This window comes from Cnephaeus nilssonii (genome assembly GCF_951640355.1).
Source record: "Cnephaeus nilssonii genome assembly, chromosome: 10".
Lineage (NCBI taxonomy): Eukaryota > Metazoa > Chordata > Mammalia > Chiroptera > Vespertilionidae > Cnephaeus > Cnephaeus nilssonii.
Window position 1 is genome coordinate 9,011,461 of NC_137081.1, and position 25,312 is coordinate 9,036,772.

The 25,312-nt window shown below is 40.2% G+C and overlaps 1 protein-coding gene across 2 annotated transcripts; it reads left to right on the plus strand.

Annotated features, from left to right (window-relative positions):
• Positions 1–5,892: 5,892 nt before the first annotated feature.
• On the plus strand, positions 5,893–24,895 carry SGO2 (shugoshin 2). Of its 2 annotated transcripts, XM_079782102.1 has the most exons (9): positions 5,893–6,016; positions 8,258–8,392; positions 10,165–10,340; positions 11,181–11,258; positions 13,606–13,691; positions 15,593–15,819; positions 16,803–19,949; positions 21,878–22,025; positions 24,562–24,892. In XM_079782102.1, exons 2-9 carry the CDS (start codon positions 8,260–8,262, stop codon positions 24,575–24,577), a joined length of 4,011 nt encoding a protein of 1,336 aa, XP_079638228.1. In that variant the 5' UTR covers positions 5,893–6,016; positions 8,258–8,259; the 3' UTR covers positions 24,578–24,892. The 2 variants fall into 2 exon arrangements, with proteins under 2 accessions (XP_079638228.1, XP_079638229.1); XM_079782103.1 differs by lacking the exons at positions 5,893–6,016; positions 10,165–10,340 and having other exon boundaries at positions 8,281–8,392; positions 24,562–24,895.
• The last annotated feature ends 417 nt before the right edge of the window (positions 24,896–25,312 follow it).

A 25,312-nucleotide genomic window follows, 5' to 3' on the forward strand; every position in this document is an offset into this window, starting at 1 on the left:
GTTTTTATTCCCGTTAGAGCAAGCAAAATTGAGGCAGGAGCAACATTTATTGAGCATTTCTGTACACCTGACATTCTTCCAAGCCTTTGTGTACTACATTTTCTCTTTCATTTTCCAGCTTCACCGTGCATTCTGCAAAAGACTGCTAGGTATTTCAAGAAGAAAAACACACAGTCCTGTTTTCAAGGTACTTTCCCCGAGTCCATAATAATTGGTTCCTAATTCCTCTGGATCTTAGAAGGGAATAAGACAATGAGAGGTAAACCCACCTACCCCTTCAGATATTAATAGTTGGGTGAGAGAAGGAAGGTTTATCCAACCTATAATTATTGACCACTAGCTATGGACTAAGCACTGGGAGTGAAGGACTGAATATGACAATGTCCCTGACCCATGACATAGTTTAATATTACAATTCACAATGATTATATAATAGTTATAAATTCTGTTCACCAAATAATTCAGCAAGACGTGTATAAAGCAAAAAAAAATCATAGGATATTTAAAGACACATTGATAGAAATACACTAGTAGTAGGAAAGTTTAATATGTCACTTTTAGTACAACAGAGTGGTTAATAAGATAGATCTTATGGATATACATACTTTATACCCAGAAAATAGAGAATACAATAGTAACAACGAAGATAAAATGTTGTTTCAGATTGAGAAAAACTTGAAAGTACAAAAATGGGCTTGAACAAATGGAAAAATATTCCATAACATAAATATATCCATTTTCTCTAAGGTAATTTATAAATTTAACAAATACCAATAAAAATACCAACAAGATTTTTATGGAGCTAGACAAGTTGACATTAAAATTCATATGGAAAAATAAAAATGCAAAAATAGCCAGGAAAACAGGAAAAAGAAAAGTTTATGAGGGGAAGCTAGTCCTACCCGTCATTAAAATACACTATAAATCGGGTTTGTTTATCTACTCATGGCAACTGGTGAGCGAATAGACCAATAGACCAGTGGAATAAAATAGAAAGTCTCAGAAATATGTCTAAACGCATATGAAAATATAATATGTGATAAACATAGTATCTCAAATTACTTGGGAAAAGATGGGCAATTTAATAAGTATTGGTAAGGCAACTGGCTTATATTTGGAGAAAGATAAAATTAGAACCAAGTTCCACACTATAATCAGGAATAAACTCCAAATGGGCCATGGATAAAAATGTCAAAGATGAAACCATGTAAGTACTAGAAGAAAGTATGTATGATTTTCTCTTTCGTCCGATATAGGAAAAGACTTTCTAACTATGACTCAAAATTCAGATCCAATAAGAAATAAAATTTGTTGAATTTGACCATGTCTTAAAAAAAAAAAACCACACTTTTGAACAACAAAAAATAAGCAAAGATCAATTACTAACCAGAAAATACTTTCCCCTTCACACACACACATTTCTCACACATTTCTCAAAAATATGAAAAGATGTTCAAATTCACTTACAAGTGAAATTCACACTAAATCTACTCTGATAGCGCACCTCCAAAAGTATGACAAAGTTAGACATTGTGTTGTGGGTGGAAGTGGAGTGCTTGGGGTGCTGTGGGGAAAACAATTTCCTGAGGTCCCCACGGGTGGACGTGTTTTTGTGGAAAGCTTTATTGATTATGTAAAATTAAGGGGGTTCCCCTTCAAGGTCCCATCTCTGTCCATCCCGCCAGGGAAAAAGTCCAATATTGTCTGCAGTGGGGCCAAAACAAAAACCAGTATCAATCCCTAGCCGGTGTGGCTCCGTGGATAGAGCCTTGGCCTGCGGACTGAAGGGTCCCAGGCTCCGTTCCCACCGAGGGCACAGGCCTGGGTTGTAGGCTTGATCCCCAGTAGGGGGCGTGCAGGAGGCAGCAAATAAATCATTTTTATCATTGAAGTTTCTATCTCTCTCTCCCTCTCCCTTCCTCTCTGAAATCAATAAAAATACATTTTAAAAAAATAAAAACCAGTATCCAGAGTTTCTGCTCCATTTTACAGTATCGTCCAGCCCAGCATCCTGCCTGTGGAGTCCACAGGGCCATGGCCCACGCAGTGCTTAAGGCCACAAGGCGGGCAAGTGCGGGTCATGGAGCAAGAGAGCTTAAGAGCAAGCAGGCAGGCAAGGGAGACCGAACTCTTTACTTGGAGATTTTAACTTTCCAAGATTTCATGCTCTTGCCAATGATCTTTTCCCCAGGCTAGACTGACAGCCAAGCACCATCCCTCCTTCCCCCAGCTTCGCTGCTCATGTGTCCATCTCCCCCTGGGTGCCGTCCCCTCCCCAGTGATCTGCAGGGAGTGGGCTGTAGTTACCTGGAGTGTGAGCTGTGGCTTCCTGGTGAAGCTGCCCCCATGGCCATGCTTATAACGTCTGGCCTCCCCTTTGCTCTCTTCCCATTGTTAATATTGATAAACTAGCTAATTGCCATGATAACGATTAGGGTCGCTGAAGGAGGAACACACGAGGCCAAAAGGGGTAAGTAAAGAATGATACATTTATTAGGTAATCTGGGAAACCAAATGGGCTGAGCCCCGAAATGGTGCCAGCACCCAGGAATGGGGAGGCAGAGGTTTTAAAGGACTCTGGGTGGGCTTTTTCTGGCCTGAGAATTCTCTGGGTGGGTCCGGATCCTGGGAAGGTCCAGAGGGGAAGGATAATGAATGGTCTTAGCAAGCGGAAAGTGGTCTAAGCAAAAGGGAATGTCGATTGTGAAGTGGTGTAAAGGACAGTTCCCAGGGGAGGGAGTATCGATGTAGTATTGTTTGCAAATGCAAAATATCAGAGGGGGAAAAAATACATTTCTATAAATAGGAGAGTATGTGAATAAACGGTGACACATACATACAACGGAGTACAATGAATCTGTAAAAAAGAATGAGGTCATTTTCTATGAATTAATGTAAAGTGATTCCTAGGATATTTTTTAAATGACCAGCAGGAAGTTTCTGTCACGGGTGCATCTGGGGATGGAGAGGTGGTGTCAGCTTCAAGCCAGGCAGCGCCAGGGGCGGCCTGAGTCGGATGGAGTGGAGGTCCTGTTGGACTCGGGGCATGACCCAGGCCAACAGCCACGCTCCAGGGTCGGACTGTCCGATCTCTGCGTTCTTAGGGCCCAAGACAGACGGCGGCCCCACTCATGTGGGTGCCCAGACTTGTGGTTTGGGGCATTCCGGGCCCCTCCCAAGGGCATTCCCATTACCCTCATCAGCTCGGCCTGGGGCATATTGCCACTTAGCATACTGGTGAATGTCATGGCTGACGGTGACTCCCTATCGGATTGTCACAAGGTGTTGGAAAAGTCTGCTCTCCTCTTGCTCTGTACACCGGCCGTACTGGAAGCATGACTGTGGCTCAGTCCTTCTCTGCTGCCAAGGCCCCCTCATTCTCGCTTGTTTTAGAGCCTATATTTCTATCCTCTCCAGCAATGCTTTAAACTAGCCATCGTCCTTTTCTGTGTCTATCGGCCTGGGTTACTCGGTGAAACTCAACTTGCCAGACCAATACAGATGATCAGATCAGATGGTTTCATGAAATGTAAGTCCACTATTTCTGTTTTGTTCTATTAGTTTATTGATTTGCAGTGTGTCTTCTATTTGGCTCCTATTCAGGGGAGACATTTCCTGGATGATTTTTGTTTTAGTAATGCTGAGATGTTAAAGGAGATTGTTGCTGTTGTGCTGTTTGGCCGTTAGCCTTCCTCTTTCCTTCCCTCTACTCCTTTATTAGTGTGGGGAGTGTGGGTCAGGATAATCAAATTTTAATACACCAGACGCTACCTTTAGATAGAGGAAACCAGGCAACTAATGAGTGTAAGAATAAAGGAAAATGAAGGGAGAAAAGCAAAATCAGTTCTTTGTGTCAGAGAGTATCACAACAGAACTGTCAGTTCATTTAATTTAATTGGTTTATTTTATAGGTAAGGAGTTTGCAACTAAGAACATATCGATAATGTGTATTCAAGATACAAATAACTGCATCTTCACCCCTAGTCCAGGGCTCTTGCCTCTATCCATTATACCAAGACCCAAATGAAAGCAAGCTGAGATTAGGTTAAATTAAATAGCCCAATTAATTATACTTTTGAAGTTTATGGTTGTATACGATAAGAATTTACATTTTCAAGAGTTTTTGTAATTTAAAAAGCCCTTGGTTCATGAAATTCTCTCAACTTCTTTGAGATAAGATAATCAGCACTTTTTTAAAAATAAGTTTTTATTGATTTCAGAGGGGAAGGGAGATGGAGAGAGAGAAACATCAATGATGGGAGAGAATCACCGATGGGCTGCCTGCCGCATGTCCCCCCTTGGGGATCGAGCCCACAACCCGGGCATGTGCCCTGACCAGGAATCAAACCGTGACCTCCTGGTTCACAAGTCGACGCTCAACCACTGAGCCACAGCGGCCAGGTGATAATCAGCACTTTTTAAAAAAGAGATGTTGGTATTCATGTCTTGATAAAAATTTTAACAACTCTCCTACCTCTGACTGCCCTGTCTCCCTTTTTCTATTTGTTTTGCTAATGGAGTTGTAGCCACAAAATGAGTCAGGAAGAAAGCAATATTAATATATTTGAACAAAAGGGTCTGTTGGCCAGGCTGCTGTGGCTTGGTGGTTGAACATCAACCTATGAACCAGGAGGTCAAGGTTCAATTCCCGTTCAGGGGTCCCCAGTAGGGGGCGTGCAGGAGGCAGCTGATCAATGACTCTTTCTCATCATTGATGTTTCTATCTCCCTCTCCCTTCCTCTCTGAAATCAATAAAAATATTTATTTTTTAAAAGGGTCTGTTGATTAGAACCATCATAATTGTATATTAGATGCTATTATTAACCTCCATTTTACAGATGAGGAAACCTCATCCTATCTAATAAAGAGGGAATATGCTAATTGACCCTCACACTGTTGCAAAGATGGCAGCACCCACAGCCAATAAGGAGGGAATATGCTAATTGACTGCCATGCCCTTAAAGATGGTGGCGCCCAGTCCCCTCAGCTGCCCAGGGCCGGCCCGAGGTGCAGGCAAGCCTTGGATGGAGGCTTTCCAGCCGCCCAGGGCTGCCCGAGGCTCAGGTAACCAGGGCCGGCTGAGGCTTGTGCTGCCAGCAGTGGCAGCAGCAGAGGTGTGATGGGGCATCGCCCTCCCCTGATCGTGGGGTCGCCTCCCGCCCCTGAGGGCTCCCGGACTGTGAGAGGGGGCAGGCTGGGCTGAGAGAACCAACCCCCTTACACTGAATTTTCATGCACCAGGCCTATATATGTTTTATATATAGTATATATATAAAAAACATACTATATATATAGTATATATATAAAACATATAACATATGCAATATATAACAGATAGAATATGTTATATTCATATATTATGCATATATAATATTTGTGACATATATTACAAATATATGTAGTTTGAGTATAATGGCAAATGCCATTCTTGAATATTTAGCTAAAACAGACCATTAGTACAAGAACTAAATATTGATGAGATCCAGGATTTACAACGAAATGTCACTGCCGCTTTTCCTCAGAAAGTTAAAGGGAAAATGGGGGAGCTTTTCAATGAAAAGGAACAGTGCGGGCATCACAGGGCAAAGCAGCACAAGCGATGCTAAGAGGTGGGCGGGCAGTCTCCCAGCAGCAGCGTCAGGGACAACAACACTTCCCGGCGGGCTGGAGGCGGCGGCCAAGCCTTTGGGACATCCGGCTGGTGGAGGTAATTTTGTCGAAGGATTACCTCCTTCTTCCCCCGCCGGACGCCCGCGCCAGGACCCGGATCCAGCCCGCGGGGCGTCCCTTCCCCGAGGCTGGGTCCGCAGGCGCGCCCGACCACGCCCCCTCCCGGCCCGCGCGAGGCCCCGCCCCTTCCGCCTCCCACTTCCGGGTCCGGCGCTCTTTCGCGTCGGCTTCTCGGGACCTGGTTGGCTGAGGTGGCAACCGCCAACGGCCGCGGGGTTTAAACCGGAGCCTCGGCCGCGGCGCGCAGCTCCGGGATCGGGGTGGTGCCCCTCACTCTGAGGCAGCGGTAAGTCGGCGGCCGATGGCTTTCGGCACGGCCGTCCCTGATGGCGGCGGGATCCGCGTCCTTCCCGGGCGGAACCTCCCGGCATCGTCCTCCGGCGTCTTCGGTCCGCCCAGCCCCGCGACCCGCGCTCATCTCGCCCACCCTCCGCCTTGGCTTTCAGAACCGCGGCCCCTGCACCCCTTCGTCCGGCTGGTGGTTAGGGGGGCACCTAGTTTGCATCTAAATCGCTGCCTTTGGTCCCCGGGATTTGAACGCCCGGCTGGGGCGGGGCGGGGGGGCGAGCCGCCAGGTGGAAGGTCCGCTCCCTGCAGGAGGGATCTGTTTCTCTCTTGGCGCCTGCTCTGCTCGGTGATGGTGGGAGTGTGTAGAGCGATGACCCCTCTGCTGAGGGAGCGCTAGAGGCTGCCCACCTGAGTTCTCTAAGGAGCCCGCTCCTTGGGGCCCGTGGAGAAGGGAGGCTAGCTGCAGGGGGAGGGATGGACCCTGGGAAGACCGAGAACTTGAACTGGGGCTTGAGGGACAGGTAGTGTTTCCGCAGGGAACTGGGACGATGACTTCTGTGGATAAGGGGTCCCATTCAGGAACACTGGGCGTGGAAAGGAGTGTTTGTGATGTAGAGATCAGCTGAGATCTGTACATCAGAGACAGGGGCCACAGAGGAATAATAACGAGGTAATGTTCAGGGAAGAGATTGAGGCTAACAGGGGTCCTCAAACTTTTTAAACGGGGCCAGTTCACTGTCCCCCAGACCGTTGGAGGGCCGGACTATAGTTTTAAAAAAACTATGAACAAATTCCTATGCACACTGCACATATCTTATTTTGAAGTAAAAAAACAAAACAGCACAAACACCCGCATGTGGCCCGCGGGCCGTAGTTTGAGGACGCCTGGAGGTTTCGATGGGCTGTGAGTTGCAGAGGACTCTGCAGGTTGGACAAGGGTGAGACAGGGAGACCGTTATTCATTCCCCGGGGCTGCTGTAACACGTGACCACCCGCTGGGAAGCTTAAGACAACAGGGATGTCTGTTCTCACCGTTCCGGAGGCCAGGAGGCCAAGCCGAGCGTCCTGGGGCTGGAATCCAGCTGTCTGCAGGGCTGCCCTCCTCGGGCGGCCCTAAGGGAGCGTTCATCCCTCACGGCTTTCGGGGTCTGGTGTATGCCTGCCAGCCTTGGCTTCTGGCCACAGCACTCCAGCCTCTGCCCCTCTCCTGGGAGGATGCTAATGATGGCATCCGGAGGGCTACCTGGATAATCCAGGGTCATCTCCCATCACAAGATCCTCAGTCACAACTGTAAAGACCCCTTTTCCACATCATGTTTAGAATGACACAGATTATCTTTGGGGGACCGTTTTTCACCCTCCTGCAGGACCAAATGAGGGATGTGCAGAACTGGAGGGGGACTGGGGTGAGGGTGATGAGAGTGGCCTGGGAGTGTGGGGATTCTTGTGGTGATTGGCCTACGGAGCATAGTGAGATTAGTCCTGTGGCCTCCATAGGTAGGTAGTGGTGGAGAGGCTGAGTATTGGGGGTTAGGAAGGTCGGGGTGGCAGGGTTTCTTCTAGATCCTGCAGGTGGAGACAAGGAGGCTTGGGGAAGGGGAGGGGGACTTGGGAGGTTGGTCTTGTCCAAGTAGATGGCTCGATATCAACTGTATTTTCTAAATAAAACCTTTTCAGGTCCTTTTCCCTTGGACCAGGCAGAGTTAATCACTTTCTGTGCCATTGTGTGTTATATCTATCATTCTTGACATGATGTGAATATCTTCTAGTTAATCAAATAGACCATAACTCTAATAGACAAATAGACAAGTTTAAATTCCCTGCCTACTCCTCCAACACCTCCTCCCCCAACACCCCCTCTCTTCTGTGCACATCTCTAAGGTTACACTTCGTATATTGTATCAAAAAGTGCCTATACCCACATGAGATTATGCATTCCATATTATACATTCTTATATAGCCATATCCTGTTTTCTGTCTCCAGCTTAGCCTAGCTACTGGCATGAAGATAAAATAATACAGATTTAAATGAAAAACAGTCACTTATCTTTTTTTTGGATTCTACTTTAAACCATTTTTAATTACATTCATACTCTCCGGTTTTATACAAGGGGTTTTATAGATATGTATGTACAGACAAATTATATCATTTGTCATGATTGTTACTTTTTAGAATGTATCACTCTTTTTCTTTTATTAATCAATACTATGATTTCCTTCCCTTTTTTTTTTTTTTCAGTGATGGATTATCAAGTAACGGAAATGGGATCACTTTTCCCCTCAGGAATTAAGAGGCATGTGAAAGACAGAAGAATGTCAAAGACCGCTAAGTTGAATGTTTCTCTTGCCTCCAAAATCAAAACAAAAATAATAAGTAAGTGCCATTGGTTTTACATATACTCACATTTTTACTTTTCCCTGGAGAATTGATACTTTTTTTTCCTTTCAGTCCTTTCTATTTCCTTTAACTCCTACTAGTTGAATGGTTATGATGATTTTCCCCCAGTGGTGACAGCTGAATTTTCAGCAGTAAGCTTGGTGCAGCCTAAGGCAGCTACCTCCTACATGGCAAGGAAAATACCAATGTGCCATTCCTGGAAAATATTTTAAAAAGTGGTAGATCGTTATGGTATGCTGTAGCAATTGGCTGATGGGTAATCTAGAGGGGTTGGCCCACATAGGCTGCTGTAGTGGGTGATCTTACATAGCCAAAGCTCATTAGGAGGGCACTGAGCCCTTTGGAGATGGGTCTCATGGATTCTGGAATTAGGATGTCAGAAGGGCAAAAAAGAAAAAGAAAGAAATGGGGAAAACTCCCCAAGATAAATTTTTAATGCTTTTGAAAATTGTCTCAGTGGGTCATACCCACCTTAGCAGGAGTGGGGAAGGCACCTGCCAAGGGTAACTGTGTGCCTGGGAAACAGCCAAACCTTCTGAGTATCTTTAAGTCATAATGTTGCTCCTGCCCAGGTGTCCTGGGCCGTGTGTTGTGTTAGACCACCTCCTGTAGAGGTTATTTCCTGTTCTCTGGCAGGACCTTTGCACACCCGCTGCTGAGAAGGAGTGTGCTGACTTTGAGGCCTGCAACAGGAAAAGGTATTCTCCTTTAGCTGTGGAGTCCTGCTGGTGCTAGTGTGTTTCCGTTTGCTATGTCAGAGGTGGCTGTTGGAAACTGCTTTCTCGGTGCCAAAGATAAAGTACTTTTTTGGACTCTGTTTTTTAGATTCCCAGACTTTCCCTGAGTATTTAAAAAATATTATTATTTATTAACAAACATTTTTACATATATACACTTTTATTCAGTGGCATGTAAATCAAAATTATGAAGATATGATTATCCTCCAAGTGTACACAGGGAACACACTATATTTAAGGTGAGATTTACCAAGGAATTCACAATTAAATTTCTTTCCTAACAACGGAAAGCATTTCTGACTTAAATTATGTTTACATAGTGCTTGTAAAGAGAGGGGTCCGGTTTAGATTGTAGTAGATGCCCGCATATACGAGGGAGGATACTTGGGATGGAGGTAGAGTATCCCAGGGTTTAGGTGATCTATCCAACGTGGTAGTAAGTATCCCACAGGGTGTAGCTGATTATCCAACATTGTAGTAAGTATGCTCCCTTTCACTCAAGGTTTTGAAAAATGGACTCTGGGAGCATTAACTAATGTGTTCCATTCTGGAGCCATAGAAACTGGCTTTAAATTTTTGGCAGACTGGCCACCCTAATTTCTATGGGACACCTCCAGTTCGAGCTGCAGGATCAGCTTCTCCATTCTACCTCCTCGTCAGAGGCAAAAAGGAAGGTAGGGCAGCAGGGATCACCATTTAGTGTTTGTGGCTGATCTAATTATCTAAAAGGCTGTGTCTGTAGAAGAGTCCTCTGATTCCTAACTCTGTATCCACAGACATTCTGACTTTCTCATTATGCCTTTTATTCATCACCTAGATGGCTTTTATTTCTTCAGTTCCAAACTCTAAGTACTTTTTTCAAAACTACATCTGCATTGTCATTCTCTTCTTTTCCAACCTTCAGTTAAAACTTATAAAGTGAAATGCCTTTTGTCTAAAAGAGTTTTACTAAGGAATAGGAAAACTTGTTAAGGTATATGTTCAATATTAATTATTAAAATTTTTTTACAGATAATTCTTCTATTTTCAAAATATCTTTAAAGCACAACAACAGGGCATTAGCTCAGGCTCTTAGTAGAGAAAAAGAGAATTCTCGAAGAATGGCAACTGAAAAGATGTTATTGCAAAAAGAAGTGGAAAAATTGAATTTTGAGAACACATTTCTTCGCCTAAAGCTAAATAATTTGGTATGAAAACTATTATGTTTGAATTCTAAATTATAACTAAAAATCTTAACTATATTACTATAGAAGCTCTAGATGTTTTTCAAACCTCCAATTATGAAAAATTATTGAAAGAGCATGCATTGCTCATGGGCAAACTGTAATAAAATAGGTGTCTTAAGTCTACATTCTAAATATTTACTTGTGGCTCTGCACACAAGCATAACACCTTGATTAACCTTTGATTGCTTATCATAAGCAAAGCTTTGTGCATTACTACATTCCTCCAGTGAGTGGAAAGGAGTTCCTAGAGTATTAGTATTCTCCTCTAGCCCCAGTGTTTCACTGACTTTAAGCCAAATAGAATGAATATTGTAGACTTTGCTTTTCCTTCCAATTTGCAACTCTGTCCATAGACAGGGTAGTAAGTTCTAATGATTAGCTAGGCTGAAACTATAGATCTAACTATAAAATAAGTAGCAATAAATTTAAAAATGGAAAAATGACCTACTACAATTGAAGGTTAAATTCCTGTGACTGACAAACTATGTTTACTTGCCATATAATGTATCATTATAAGAAGATAGAAAAATGTTTGTAGAAAAATTTATGACTGATAGTTCAAAAGCATTCAAAATGTGTGCCTATTTGAACTATACAGTATAGTAACCTTTCTACCTCAATATAATCTCAATTTTTAGTCCAATGTTATCTCTGTTATTTGTTTTAAGTCTTCTCAGCTTAAATTGTATTCATAAATGTATGATTTAATAAACTTACATTGTATTCATAAATGTATGATTTAATAAACTCCAAATCTTAATTGTTTAAAAGGGGTCTTTTTTTTTTTTTTTACTTATACAGAATAAGAAGCTTATAGAAATAAAAGCACAATTGAACAATAGTTTGATAACCACAATTGAAATGAGCAATTTTTCTGAGGTAAGTAGAATTGTGTGTAAGTAGTGCAGTTTTTTTAGCATTACTGAGAATTGTTGAGGTTAGTTAAGTAGCATCAAGATTAGAGATTCATATCTTAAACTTTGTGCAAAGGAATGATAATATTAATTTTAATGGGCTAATAGAATATCATTTAGTATAATTGGTTATTGTAATTTTTACGTAAAATTTAATTTTGATTAAAAGTAACACAGGATTAGACAGCTCAGTGGAACCTGATAGCCCTGATGGCATGGCTGATGACAGGTTGCAGGCTCCGAGGCGCCCAGGGCGAGCTCCCCTCGCCCATGCCAAGCTGCGGAGGCTGGGGGCGGGGGATGTGGGGGGGGTTGGGCTGCGTTGGGGGAACATCCCAGAGGTGGGGGCAGCTGGGCCCACAGAGGGTCACGGCCAGGTCAGGGCAGCCGTGGTGCGGAGCATGGATGCCAGACGCCTTCCCTGCGCGAACTGCACGTTGTCTCTGCTGCTGGAACAGCTGCCGGGACCTCAGCATGTTTCTGAGTGGCTGAGCCCACAGCCCAGGCACCCAATACCCACCCCACCCGCTCCCACTCCCCCAAGCCAACCTCCGGAGCCTCACGTCAGACTCTTGCAGCCAGTCCGGGCAAAGGCACGCCCTTAGCTGTCTCCCCCTAACCCCCGCGCCCCAACTCCCTGCATCCTCCTCGCACCCACAGTTCAGAGGCTCTGGGGAGTCCACTGCAGATCCCCCAGCCAGCGCCTCCCGGGCGCCCACCAGTGCCTGTAAGCGCACCCCTTTCTGCACCCACCAGTTCCAGCATCCCGTTTCCCCAAGCTCCCTACGGCCTCTGGCTCTCACTCGCGTCCCTGCCGGCTCCCGAGACCCCCCACTCTCCCCTGCACCCCCACTCTCTCCTGCACTTCATTCCTTTCTGCGCTGCTTTTGCCTCCTGCATTTAGCTCCCTCCTGCACCCCCATTCCCCTGTTTCCCCGTCTATGTCCAGTGCCCAGACTTCCAGCCGGGAGCCTGCGCTCCCTTTCGCAGAGAGGGAACCTCAGTGTTCTCTAAGCACCCGAGAGCTTTGGACAGCCTGTCCACCAGGGTTGGAGGAGTTTGGCTGAGAGATTGTTCCTCAGGTCGGGCAGCCTAGCAGAGTGAGTGTAAAACCCTTTCCCCTCTAGCGGGGACCCAGCCAGCCTGCGCCCTGCCAGCCCTGGGGATTGAAAGTGGGTGTTCGTGGTTAGAGGAACCTTTCCAGCCCAGTGCCTGGCTGAAGCACACCGCGCATCTGTCCGGAATGCTCTCTGGGCGCTGTTCTTGCCAGGAGCTTGCATTCCACTGCAGTAGATGCAGCAAGGAAGCAGTGGTTAGTGCAGCTGACAGCTAACACTGAGGACCAGTAGGAAAAACACACACTCCCCAGTCCCAGCTGGCGAATCTGAGTAGGATGCAACCATGTGTGCCTGTAAGACAGAGAGGCTTAAGGAAATGCAAACGTTTAAGCGTAGAGTAAATGACACTGCCACCAAGAAAGAGCACACTTAATTACTCTTTGGACTTGTCACAGTCAGTAAGGACACCTGTATTTTGTGCTTTATAATTCACATGATCTGATCATTTGAGCTGGGCCAATACAAACAAAAGGGCACTGTTGGTTTTGGTTGAGGTAATGAACTGAGATTTCAGATTTCTTGGTTGTTTTCTCCTTTGCCCAAGTTCCCAGATTCTCAAAACTCTAGGATTAGTTTTGGGAGGGATGAGAGAAGAAAATATGTAAATACTCAGGAGGATTAAAATAAGATAGCAGTTGAGATTATAGTCGTGGTTTTTGAGTTGGCAAATGAATCAGTTTGAAATTTGTGAGCCTTGCACACCTGCCCCCCTGTGCATGAATTTTGTGCACCCGGCCTCTAGTATATTATAAAATCCAATATGTAGACATAAGCATATTTCATATACAGGTGACCTCTGAACAATGTGGAGTTAAGGGTGCCAACCCCCACACAGTCAAAATCCACGTATCAGTTAAGTTGGCTCTTTATCCAACCATGAATCCAAAACACTGTATATGTAGAGATATCATATATGTGTGGCTATACACTGTGTATCTATTCGTATGCATAGAAGAAGGTTTGGAAAGTTATATGCCAAAATGTTAGTAGTGATTCTCTTTGGATTACATGATTAAAGATGAACTATGTTTAACCTAATCACATTATTCTCATTGAACTATTAAAGACTAATGCAAGAATTGTTCCATTACTATTGGTATTCTTATATAATTTGGTGCTTTAATAACAAACATGATTTAATGAGATTAGAAATTTTGTTCTTTTTTATTTTCTGTATTTTTTTCCCCAAAATAGTTCCATCAGAGTCCCTTTCCACTCCCAGCCAGCCTGAATAAACGGGTTAGTAAACAGTGCATGTCGATGCGTCTTCCATTTGCAAGGTAATTCCTTCAAAACTTGGTTAAATATTAGCCTGCACACCTCTAAGTGGACTTTGAAAGTTTTTATTTGGTTCACTTCCTTGAAACATAGAAAACAATTTAAAAATTAATAATGAAATACTTGTTAAAATTGTACCAGCAAAAGAAATTGAAGACATAATATAATAAAATTTAGTTTTATATTTTGAAATAATAATTCAGCTTTTCCATAGATTCTAGAGAAGAAAGAGGCACAGATGGACCTTTAGTTACATGAGTTTCAATTACATTGATTCAGAGTACTTAGATTTGTATATAACACAATAATTTTGTATGTGTTATATAATGTTTGGGTTTTATCAACCTATAGTTGCCTACTAAGGTAGGAAAGAGATGGTTTGTAGAGTCTTGCTCAGATTGTATCTTAAGGGCTCTGAAGAAACTTACCCTCATTCAATAACTAAGTTGTATTTATTAATCCCCCTTTCCCTATGGTTACTACTTTCCGTGTCCTTTTAAGAAACTCTTTACTAATTGGAAGGCCATGATGTGTTGTTTTTTAAGCTCTATTATTTTCCCTTTCACATTTAGATCTTCAGTCTACCTAGAATTTGGGGTATAATTAAGGAAGACTCATAATTTCTTTCTTTCATATGGAGATTATACTAACCTGCACCATTTATTTAGTAAAGACCATCTTTTTTCCACCTCATTGCAGTCTATCATCTGTTTCATAAGTCAGGTGACCTGATGTGTATGTATCTGTTTCTGAACTCACTGTTCTAAGCCTTGGTTATTTGAAGGTGTGAATCTCCATTGCATTTATATATGTTTTTGATCATGAATATTCTCTTGGCTGTTCTTGGCCCTCGGCATTTCCATGTGCATTTTAGAGTCAACTTGTCAATTTACATAAGGCATGTGTACACATAGATATTTGATTGGGATTAAAAAATTCATCACATTAATAGGAAAAAAAGAGAGAATAGTATCTTTTCAATAGTGACAGAAAAGGCATTTGATAAAATTCAACAGCCATTTACGAAAAACCTTTCAGCAAACTAGGAGTACAAGGGAACTTCTTATTAACTTCTTTAATCTGATAAGGAAAATCTACAAAACTCAAGAGCAAGCATGTTAAATAATGGGAACACAATAAGAATGTTGTAACTTTCTCCTAAAGCCACAAACTGTATGTAAACCCAGGGCTTCTACTAGGTACATACCCAATAGAAATGTGTGTATACATTTCAAAAGGCATATAAAGAGCAGCACTATTTATAATAGACCCAAACTAGGTAATATCACTTACTTGGGTTAATTTGCTGGCTCCCCCTCCCACTTCCTTTGATGTTACTCTTCGTTCGTTGAATTCAAAAAGGTCAGTTTAACAATATATTTCTGTGGATTTCTGTGTCCCTCCCACTCCCATAGATTTAAGTACTGTAGGAATATGGCTTCAGTTTACATGGATGTTTTTGGAAATAGCTAACTTCATCTCACACATAACTTTTTATACAATTGTACTTGTCTGAAACCAGAGGAAGAGTTTTGGGTATTCCATATAATTAATTTAAGGAAAACTATAAATATTATCTACAGGTGTTTAAAAGTATGTCTGGACTTTATTTATTTCATTATTATTACCCTAATAGCCCAACCAGTGATTATATCAGTTATCTCTTTTTGGTGCCACTAGGGTTAAGAAGATAAGCATTCTTGTTTACTTCAAGTTCTATACTATTAGATACTACCTACTTCCTACCTATACTTATCTTCATTGAACACAAAAAGGTGCCCAGAGGGATGGGGGAGGGGTTGTGGTTGGTTCTTAAATAAATAGATTATAGAAAGAACTGTCTATGTAATTTTTTAATTTTTGTAAAATGCAAAACTTTTCATTCATTCCCACTTGCTTTTAGGGTTCCAGTAACTTCAAATGATGATGATGATGATGAAGATAGAGAGAAAATACAATGTGAAAACAATTTTATATCAAAGACATCATCTGATGTTCCTACTTCGGTATCAACAAGACAATCTTTATCAGCTCAGTATAATTTGGAGTTACGTCTTAAAGAAAACAATCAAAATGTGTGCGGTTTACATGACTCAGAACAGATTTCTTCTATTTGTATACTTCCTAAAGGTGAGATTTTTTTAAAATTCATTTTGAGTATCAGTATTAAATAGTTATACTCATCACATTTTCTTCTTGATATTCATGGTATATAAACTGTTAAGTTAAATCTCTTATGTTACAGACTTGCTAACTTCTACTATTTTAAAATGCCGATGAAAATTTTCATTTAAAAGTCAGTATGCTGACAAATGTCAGCTCCACAGTGGCCTGATACTGTTACTCTGGAAGCAGTATTTAGAAATGAGCCAGCCTAAAGAGCTTTCCTTGGCATCTTAGCTTATGAATAGAAAGATACCATATTAGATTCACATATTGTTTTCATTTTCTCCTGTTCATAAATATGAAAATTGGGGGCCTAGATGGGTGTAGTGACTTTTACAAGATCATAACCAATTAATAGTAAAGCAAAAACTTGAGCGTGCATAATGGTTGAGGAAGAGAAAATGATGACATTTTATTTAGATGGTATTTCAAAATAATTGTGTGGTGTAATCTGGCTTATGTATTTGCCATAGATTTTCCAATTGATATATTGAATTTAGACCTTAGAATTATTTTTCCCTTCTAAAAATTTATATGTGTACATTCCATATATAATTTATAGGAACTAGCTGTCTGCTGATAGTCTTCTGATAGTAGTTCTCATCAGAGTTATCACTGTTATTTGGGGTCATTTGCTGGCCCCCTCCACTTTAGAAATATATATTAATGACTCTACTGTTGGCTATACTCCACTCAACTGTTGGAGTCAAGGCAGAGTGAATTCTCAGTATATATTCTCCATTGATACATATGTAAAATGTGACTTAGGACTATTCTCATCATTTCTACTTTATTTTTTTTATCAGCATAGATACTGTATAAGTAGTTGAACAGAACACATGGTTAGAAATCCTCTCTGTAAAACAGCTTGATTTCTAATCTAATTTGTTTAAAATTATAAACCTGTCATTACTTATTTCTGAATTTTGTTTCCCATTATTCTATAGAAAACTATTCCCACTATGAACAAAGTTCCAAGAGTTCTCTGATGAGTGAGATGGAAAATTCCCAGCCTATCAGTCACAAAAAGGAGATACCATCTTTTAATAATGTAACTAAAAGGAAAAAGCTTGCATCATTTCTGGAATCAAATAATCCTTGTCCAGACAATCCTTGTGTGACAGATGTAAATCAAGAAGGGATTTCAAGCCCAGAATTAAATGGGAATAATAACATAAATGATCAGACTAATGAAAAGAATATTAAAATGCAAAGAAACATACAGTGCCTTCCTGACTCATCTGAGTCTGCAAGTGAACCTACTGCAGAGTGCATGAATCAAGTTCAGGGTAATGATGACATTCAGGGGCAGAAAACTGTGTATGATACTGACATGGATTTAACTGCTACTGAAGTAGTAAGCCAAATTGTTACAGTTTCAAAAGGCACTAAAAATAAAAGAAATAATAAACCAAATGACTGTGGAATCAAAACTTTCAGGAAAGTGAAAGATTCAAGCTCTGAAAAAAAGAGAGAAAGATCAAAGAGACAAATTAAAAATAGTTCAGAAATGAATGTTGAGGAAAAGATTGAAAGTGAACCAGAAAAAAGAGCTGTTGGCCTGAATGACAGTGGGAATTCAGAAGATCCAAATTCTATCTTCAGTACTGAACAGCTGACTCAGTTGAACAAACGGAAGACCATAACTCTTCATAATGACTTTGATCAAGATGACAGACAAAGTACAGAGAATGGGAAGAAGAAGAAGAAAAGACTACATGTTACAAATGAGGAAGAAGAAACATACTCTTCCCAAAATTCAGATAAATTCCAGCAGGAGAGTAAACTTGACATATGTCTGACATCTCTAGCTTATGATAAAAATAAAGCTTCTAGGCAGACATTTGTGACTCATAAGTTAGAAAAAGGTCACTTACTCCTAAATCAAAAGGATCAAGAAACCATTTCTGAAAACCTAGAAATCACAAATGAATTTCAAACAGCTGACCTTGCCACCCAACATAATGGAAATTTATGTGATTATGAGACACAAAATATGTTGGATTTGAAAAAGCATGTGACTGATGCACAATCTGCTCAGGAACATGAATCAAAAATAATTAAGAAGCTTAGGCAGAAAGTAAATCGGAAGACAGAAATAATTTCTGAAATGAACCAAATATATGGGGATAATCAAGATGTGCATTGCCTAGAAAAGGGCAACTTTTCCATCCACACCCAAGCAGATAAAGAAATCATCTCTGGAAACCTAGAAGTTTCAAATGAGTTTCAAAAACCTGCTCTTCACACCAACAATGAACCCCAGAATGTGTTGGATTTACAAAAGCTGGTCACCGAAGCATTTCCTGTCCAGCAAAATAAATCAAAAGCTAATAATCTCAGGCAGAGAGTAAACCGGAAGACAGTAATGATATCAGAATTGAATCATTTATGTAAGGACAAAAATGTGTATTGCCCAGAAAATGGTAATCATTTTTGCCTAACCCAGAAGGATAAAGAAATCATCCCTGAAAACCTAGACGACCCAAGTGATTTTCAAACACCTGCCCTTTCTACCAAAGTTGATAGAAACCTGTCTAATTATGAGACTCAGAATATTTTGGAGGTGAAAAAGCATGCCAATGATATGCAAACTGCTTGTCAAAATGAATCAAAAATAGACAAGCTTAGGAAAAAGGTATGTCGGAAGACAGAAATAATTTCAGAAAACCTAGTACATGAGAATGATAACAAAGTTACGCATGACCCAGAAAAGGATAACCTATTTTCTCTACCCCAAAAATATAAAATCACTCCTTTAAACCTGGAGGACTCAAATGATTTTCAGATAGTTGATGCTTCTCCCAGAGGTTATCGGAACCTCTGTTATGAGACTGGAAACCTTTGCTGGGAGAAAAAGCAGGCTACTGAGATGCCACCTGCAAAGCCAAATGGATCCAAAATAAATAAGAGGCTTAAAGATAAAGGAAGTCGGAAGACAGAAATAATTTTAGAAGCGAACCAAATAAGTGAGTTTAATAACAAAGGTGTGCATGACTCAGAAAATGGTAACTTCTTTTCCCCAACCCGAAAGGATAAAGAAACTATTTCTGTAAGCCCAGAAGTCACAAATGAATTTCAAGCAGCTTATCTTTCTACCAAAGATAATGGAAATTTATATGATTATGACACTCTGAATATGTTGGATTTGCAAAGGTATGTGACTGATATACAACCTGCTCAACAAAATGTTTCAAAAATAAAAAGGCAGAAAGTGAATCGGAAGACAGAAATCATTTCTGAAGTGCACCAGTTATATATGGGTAATGATGAAGATGTGCATGGCCAAGAAAGCTGTACAAAAGATCTCAACTTTAAAGTAAATGAATCTAAACAGAGACTGGAATGCCAGGATATTATCAGTGGATATTGTATGGAAATCAATAGTAATGAAAAGGAAAATTGTGAGCAAACTTCAAATCCTTACAAACAAGTTAAAAAGCCCGGAAAAGAATCATCAGGCAAGACGAACATTTTGGCAAAAAGTAAAAACAAATCTATTTTTCAGTTAACAGATTCTTCACAGACAACTCTCTCCCTAGAATCAGATTTAAAACATGTTGCTAATGAAGCAGATTCTGATTCTGGTAACCAAATGGGACCACATAAGAATCCGAAGCAAAGCACAACTTTTAATAAAAAAAGTGATATCCCCTTTGCAGAAGTGATGAAAGGAGAGTGCCTGGTCAAGAGAAGAAGTAAAATGACATCCAAATCAAAGAAAAGGAAGACTTTAATAGATCCTTCTCCGGATAGCCATGAAGTAATGCACGTCATATCTGACACCAGTCAGAGACTGCCAGTTGGGTCTGAACAAGCTGATGAACAAAATTTGGAAAATGGGAAAACTAAGCCAGACTTTTATACAAAGATGTTTAATTCTTTATCTCAGATATATTCACCTAACGTACAAGATCCTTCCCATAACAGTGTTCATGAGGGTGCAAGACATTTGTGTATTTCTTCTAGTAAAAATTTGATTAAAAGAAATGTCCTGGAGAGCTCACCAGTCTGTGCAGTAAGTGATGATGTGCAGGAGGAGATGACAGGGACGACGGTTCAAGTCCCCCAGAGAACACAGAAATCAGGAGCAGGTAGGTCGGTGCCGGAAGTGACCAAGTTTTAACGTCTATTTTTTCCCACTTAACTGTTAAAGTATTTTTATGGAATTTAAAAACTAGATTGCTCCAAGAATTTAAAGAAAGCTTAGTACTTTGGAAAGATATTGGTGAGAATGTCTTGGACATTTATGACCTGAAAAACAGATTGGCCTTTCACACAGAGTTGTCTGGTAATACCATTAGGCAGATAATTTCCTGTTTCATACGTTTGAAGGAAATTGTGTGTTTTACATATATACTACAAGGAATTGTGCTGGATTGATTTTATCAATAACAATTGCAAGATTGTTTAGCATGGGATTTTGATAACATATTTAGTGTGATTAAAGCATTATTCTATGTGTTTTAGAGAAATAAAAATAGTACCAACTTTCCTCAGAATACATATATGTAAAAGTTACAAATGCAGTGGTAACTGCTTTACTAGAAGCACACATATTATGCTAAGGGATATAATGGGGAGTACTTTTGACTAAAGGAACTGGCAAAGGCATGAAATAGGTGGCATTTGAGGCCCTAAAGGATAGATAGGATTTTTACCTTAAGATTTACTTTTAATTTTCTCCCAGTTATTAAAGTAACAGTTACTGCAGAAAATTGAAAGTAGAGAATCAGAAAATAGTAGGAAAAACAATCACCCAGAACTACAGTCAACATTCTGGCATATGCATGCAGACTTGAATCTATGGGTTTTTTTTCTTAAAATCATACTCTATAAAACATTACTTACCTCACATTTCTCCCTTAACATTGAATTCTATGGATGTTCCTTTATTATTAGAATTTTGTAACATTAGACATTCCCATATCAATTAAAATTTTCTACTGGGAGCCTAACATTTTACTTCATGTGTGTGGAGCATAGGGATTTTTTTTCTAGTTTTATTAAGGAATAATTGACATATATCACTGTATAAGTTTAAAGTATACAGCATGATGGTTTGATTTATACATATTGTGAAATGATTACCACAGATGCAACTAACATCCATCTTCTCATAGAGATACATTGAAAAGAAAGGAGAGAAAAGGAATTTTTCTCCGTGTTATGAGAACTCTAAGGGTTTACTCACTTAACAACTGTCGTACATATCACACAGCAGTGTTAACTCTATCACATTGTACATTACATCCCTAGCACTTGCTTACCTGATAACTAGACGTTTGACCACCTGCTGCCTATTTCCCACCCTCCCTACCTCTCCGCTGGCTCCTAACCACCAGTCTGACCTCTTGCTATGAGTCTGGGTTTTGTTTTTAAGATTCCACATAAGTGAGATCATACAATATTTGTTTTTCTCTGTTTGACTTATTCCACTTAGCATTATGTCTTTAAGGCCCATCTGTGTGTCACCAATGGTAGGCTTTCCTATTTTTTTATCTGGCTGAATAATATTCCATTTTATTTATGGACCACAATTCTATCCATTCATCTATCCGTGGACACTGAGGTTGTTTCCATGGCTATTGTAAACAATGCTGTTAGGAGGGTGAGGACCCAGGCTTTGATGGGTGAGGCTATTCCAGGTAAAAGGAACACTGAAGCGAAGGTGCAGAGTTACAGACATGTCAGAGGCCGTGAGCCATCTTTCATCTCTCTTCTTCATGGTGCCTTGCACAGAGCGGCCAATGAAAGGCAAATGTGAATGAGTGTAGTAATTTGTGTGATTCTGTGAACAGAGCTGAACCATGAAGAATTTTTCTCAGCCTATAAGTGATTTCTGAATTAAAACTGATTTACGAATAATTGTGGTGCTACTATTATAATTAAAATTACAACTTGATTATTGTTAAGTTTAAAAATTTGCTATCAGTGATTCTTTGCAAACCACTAAATAGCCCATCTCTATTTTCATATTTCTAAGTGTTATAAATATTTGTGAAAATAATATTCTTTTCAGGTGGCAGAACACTACAGGACTTGACAAATACCAACTTTGTTTCAAATAACACTGCTACATCTGAAAACAAGTCAGAAGATCTTACTTTAGAGCTGCCAAAACGAAGAAGGTGCACTCCTCTCAATTTGAAAGAGCCAAGTCTCAGAGAGTAAGTATTTCAGTGAAGTTAACATGATTTTAGTGTGATACTATAAAATATATACTCTTTCAAAAATCCCTTCCTGAATTAGTATTTGAACACTTCTGAATATCAATAAAGTATATATTATTGACATTTAACAATCACAGTATAATCTGAGTAAGATTTGAAGAAATGTCTTCTTTTATTCTTTGAACAGTTTTTATAAAATGTTGCCTATAATTTACAAACCACTGTTTACATATTTGTTACTCCCCTTAATTTATTTTCTACCTTCTTCCCTAGAAGTGGTTTTCAAAGTGGTTTATGTGTCCTTTGGCCTCAAAGAATAATACTCTTTTTTTAAACTTCAAACATATCTCAGTGAAGAGAAATAGTTACTTCCCCATTTACCCATCCCTGAGGTTCACCAGTTATTAATACTTTACCATATTTACTTCATCTGTCTTTTTTTGTTACTGTATTTTTCAAGCAAATAAAGATATATACACTTCTGTGTATATCTCTAAAAAGTAAGAACTTCTTAAAATTTTTAACAAAACTAGACAAAAATGATCACATCTAACAAAATTATCAATAATTCCTGTTATCTCAGAGCCAATTTTTTGATTATCTCAAAAAGGTTCAAACGTCTTTAATATGTGTTTTATTCACAATTTCATTTTCAAAAAAGATTAATGAAGTAGCCTATTTTATAGAACCTGATGATATTTAGGATATATTCTTAAATTTTTCTTTACACTGTTTTATTTTTATGTATTCTTATTTATTTCGGAGAGGAAGGGAGAGGGAGAGAGTGATAGAAACATCAACAATGAGAGAGAATCATTGATCGGCTGCCTCCTGCATTCCCCACACTGGGGATTAAACTTACAACTTGGGCATGTGCCCTGACTGGGAATTGAGCCCTGACTGGGAATTGATCCCTGACCTCCTGGTTCATAGGTCGACACTCAACCACTGAGCCATTTGGGCCAGGCTCTTTACACTCTTAGTGCTTGCTTCTTTTATGAAATGAAACACATGATGGCTTTGACAGGTATTTTAAAACAGTAACCAGCACATGGTCAATAGAACATCCCCATGGCAGTTCTTTTGAAAGAATTAATTAGGTTCTATCTAATTACCCCAAATAAGGGTATCTTATTGGCTCTGAAGAGGGGTACAGAGGAGGGAAAGAAACCTTCTACCCCTTATACCTTCTAATTTGGGACCATGTGTTACATATTTCATCTAAAAATCATATAAATAAATAATATAACTCCACTTCTTGCAACATTATATACTAGGTTAATAGATCAACCCTCTAAAGTAGAATTACTGGACAAAATATTAAAACAAAACAGACAAACAAAATACTCCTTGAATGTATCTATTAGAGAAGTGAGAAAGCTCGGATTAGGGACGAAGCCAGAAATGTTAGTGGAGCCAGAAACTGGCTTTTGCCTGAAGGCGTTTTGCCTAAGCATTGGATTCACAGCTTTATGGGGCTGGGGACAGAAGGCAGATTCTAGGATTTAGCTAAAATGAAGAGTCTAATAGTGGATCTCCCTTAGTAAAGTTGAGCTACTTTCAAATAAAAGAACAAACTAAAAATAACCTTCCCACCAGCCTTTTTTAAGCTCCAGGAAATAATTCTGGTACTGAATTGAGGAGCAAAAAATGTTCTAAGAATTCATAACCAAAACCAGACCCTCATGTATAGCAGCTATAATTCACAATATCTGGAAGTCACACAAAGCATCAAGCTGAGGATTTAGTATTAGCCCCTGCCTTGTAGTGCCCCCTGTTGTCTATTAGAAGTAAATGCAAATATTTTTTAGAGGAGCCCTCCTTCATCTCAGTGCACAGGACATTTTCCACAGATAAAGCTGCAAGGGAAATGAAACAGCAGCTCACAGCAAAGAACACGGCACTCACAAGGGAACAAGAGACTAGCAAAAGCAACTGATAGCAGAATCAGATAGAGAATATCCAATAAGAATGTTTAATGCTTCAATAAAGGAGACGCTTGAAAATAAGTCAAGGTATTTAGTGATAAAGGTTATAGAAAAGCACCTACAGAATGACATAAAGATCACACATAGATTAAAGCCAAACAATATACATTTTAGGAGTGTAATATACAGCTGGTTAAAACTGTAAAGAAAAGCAAGGGAGTGATTAACACAATGTAGGAGAATGGTGACTTTGTGGGGGATTAGCGGGCTGTGATCAGAAATGGGCGCACTGGAGGAGTCTGGGTGTGGTAATATTTAACAGGTGGTACGTACATCAGCATGTGTTTAATTGTTTTAAAGTTATACATTTTCATATATGCTAAAGTTTGTAGTTAAAAGGAGCTTAGAGTAAAACATGTAATGTATAAAATCTGTTAATTAATATTTCTTACATTTTATTTATAATTCCCACTCTCGCAGAGAGTTTCAGGTATATGGCAAATCTTAACATGCCACCAGTATGATACAGCAATTTTCTCCATACTTCACAGCAAAAGCATTTGTTTTGTGTTGTTATTAATTTTCCCTTTTTTTCTACTTTGCAGCAAAATGAGAAGATAAGGTGAATTTATGAATTCTGGTTTTTCTGAATTCTGAAACCATAATGAGTCAAACCAGGGATATAATTAGAAGAGGAAATACATGAAGTTTTTTTCATTTTCTGCCTTTTCATGGAGTATTGATTTATCCATTTTTGTTTATATATGTGCATAATACAGCTATTTTGTAGTATTAAATTGTATTATAAAATTTAAAATCTTTTTTGTTATTCTATAACTTATATTCCTGCTCATTCACCTTTTTCAACGTAATAGATTTAACTAAACAATAGCTGTTAACCTTTTAACCAATAAAATCCTATCTAATAAAAGAGTAATATGCAAATTGACCATCACTCCAACACACAAGATGGCTGCCCCTATGTGGTCAAAGATCCTGCCCCCATGTGGACACAAGATGGACTCCACAAGATGGCCAGCAGGGGAGGGCAGTTGGGAGGGACCAGGCCTGCAGGGGAGGGCAGTTAGGGGTGACCAGGCTGGCAGAGGAGGGAAGTTGGGGGAACCAGGCCTGCAGGGAAGGGCAGTTGGGAGGGACCCAGGCCTGCAGGGGAGGGCAGTTGCGGGGGTGCCAGGCCTGCAGGGGAGGGCAGTTAGGGGCAAACAGGCTGGCCGGGGAGCAGTTAGGCATCAATCAGGCTGGCAGGGGAGTGGTTAGGGGGTGATCAGGCTGGCAGGCAGAAGTGGTTAGGGGGAATCAGGAAGGTAGGCAGGCGAGCAGTTGGGAGCCAGCAGT